At 58.2% G+C, this 938-nt stretch overlaps 1 protein-coding gene across 1 annotated transcript in view; it reads left to right on the top strand.

Moving 5' to 3' along the window:
- HTT (huntingtin) overlaps positions 1-938 on the top strand; it is a 100,908-nt gene that overhangs the window by 81,518 nt on the left and 18,452 nt on the right. The window contains exon 50 of the mRNA XM_014533453.1: positions 83-260. Within this exon, the coding sequence (XP_014388939.1) occupies positions 83-260 (178 nt within the window). The remainder of the gene's footprint in view (positions 1-82; positions 261-938) is intronic.

The following is a 938-nucleotide window of genomic DNA, read 5'->3' as shown; positions in this document are numbered from 1 at the left end:
CCTCGACACCGGGGGTTGCCTGCTCCCCGGCCGCGGCAGGAAGGGAACCGGGCCCCGCCTCTGATGTGGGCCTTCCCTCCAGGCACTGGCCTGGCACTTGATCCACGAGCAGATCCCGCTGAGTGTGGACCTGCAGGCGGGCCTGGACTGCTGCTGCCTGGCCCTGCAGCTGCCCGGCCTGCGGCGCCTGCTGGCCTCCCCCGAGATGGTGACCCGCACCTGCTCCCTCGTCCACTGCGTCCGCCTCCTCCTGGAAGCCAGTGAGTGTCGCTCCCTGGGCTCTGTCCTTGCACACTTGCACCAGGAGTCGCCCCCGCCCCCGATCTCACAGGCGTTTATCTTGTGCTGCTGAGTCAGGAAGTGGAGGGTAGAGGTGGGTAACCAGGGGCCTTACTTAGTCTTCACTAGGACTGAACTTGAGTTTGCTCTTGTGGTCACTTCGGTTAGGTTTCGAGCTCCAGCTCTCATGTCTCTCTGTGGCTGGCCCGAGCGGACTGCCCATGCTTTAGTGCTAAGGGGTGTAGGTGAGCAAGCCTGCCTTGGAGGGGGACTGGCTCACCCTGAGCGTCGGAATGCTAGTTTCTGTGCTGCATTGGGACACTAGCTGCTGTCAGGGAAAATGAGTTATTCTTTTCAAGGGAAGTGTCCTCAACAAGGGTCAGTAGCCAAAACCTTTAATAAATGGGACGTTCTAGCTTTACATGTTGGAGGGTGTTTTGAAGTTTTGTGTTTTTAAATGGAACATTATAGAGTGGCGTTTTGAAGCTTCATTGTTTAAATTGCTTTCATCTGTGCATTTGTCGTCAACTTGAACATGAAGATCCAGGGAGCAGTTTCTGAAGCCAGGCTCTTGGGGCTGCAGCGTGCTTGGCAGCCCTGAACCCTGGGCCGCCCTGAGGCCTCCCGGGTGGGGTGGGGCAGCGGCAGCAGACATTGGC

Source organism: Myotis brandtii, unplaced genomic scaffold (genome assembly GCF_000412655.1).
Source record: "Myotis brandtii unplaced genomic scaffold, ASM41265v1 scaffold986, whole genome shotgun sequence".
Taxonomy (NCBI): domain Eukaryota; kingdom Metazoa; phylum Chordata; class Mammalia; order Chiroptera; family Vespertilionidae; genus Myotis; species Myotis brandtii.
This window is presented reverse-complemented; position numbering and strand designations above follow the sequence as displayed.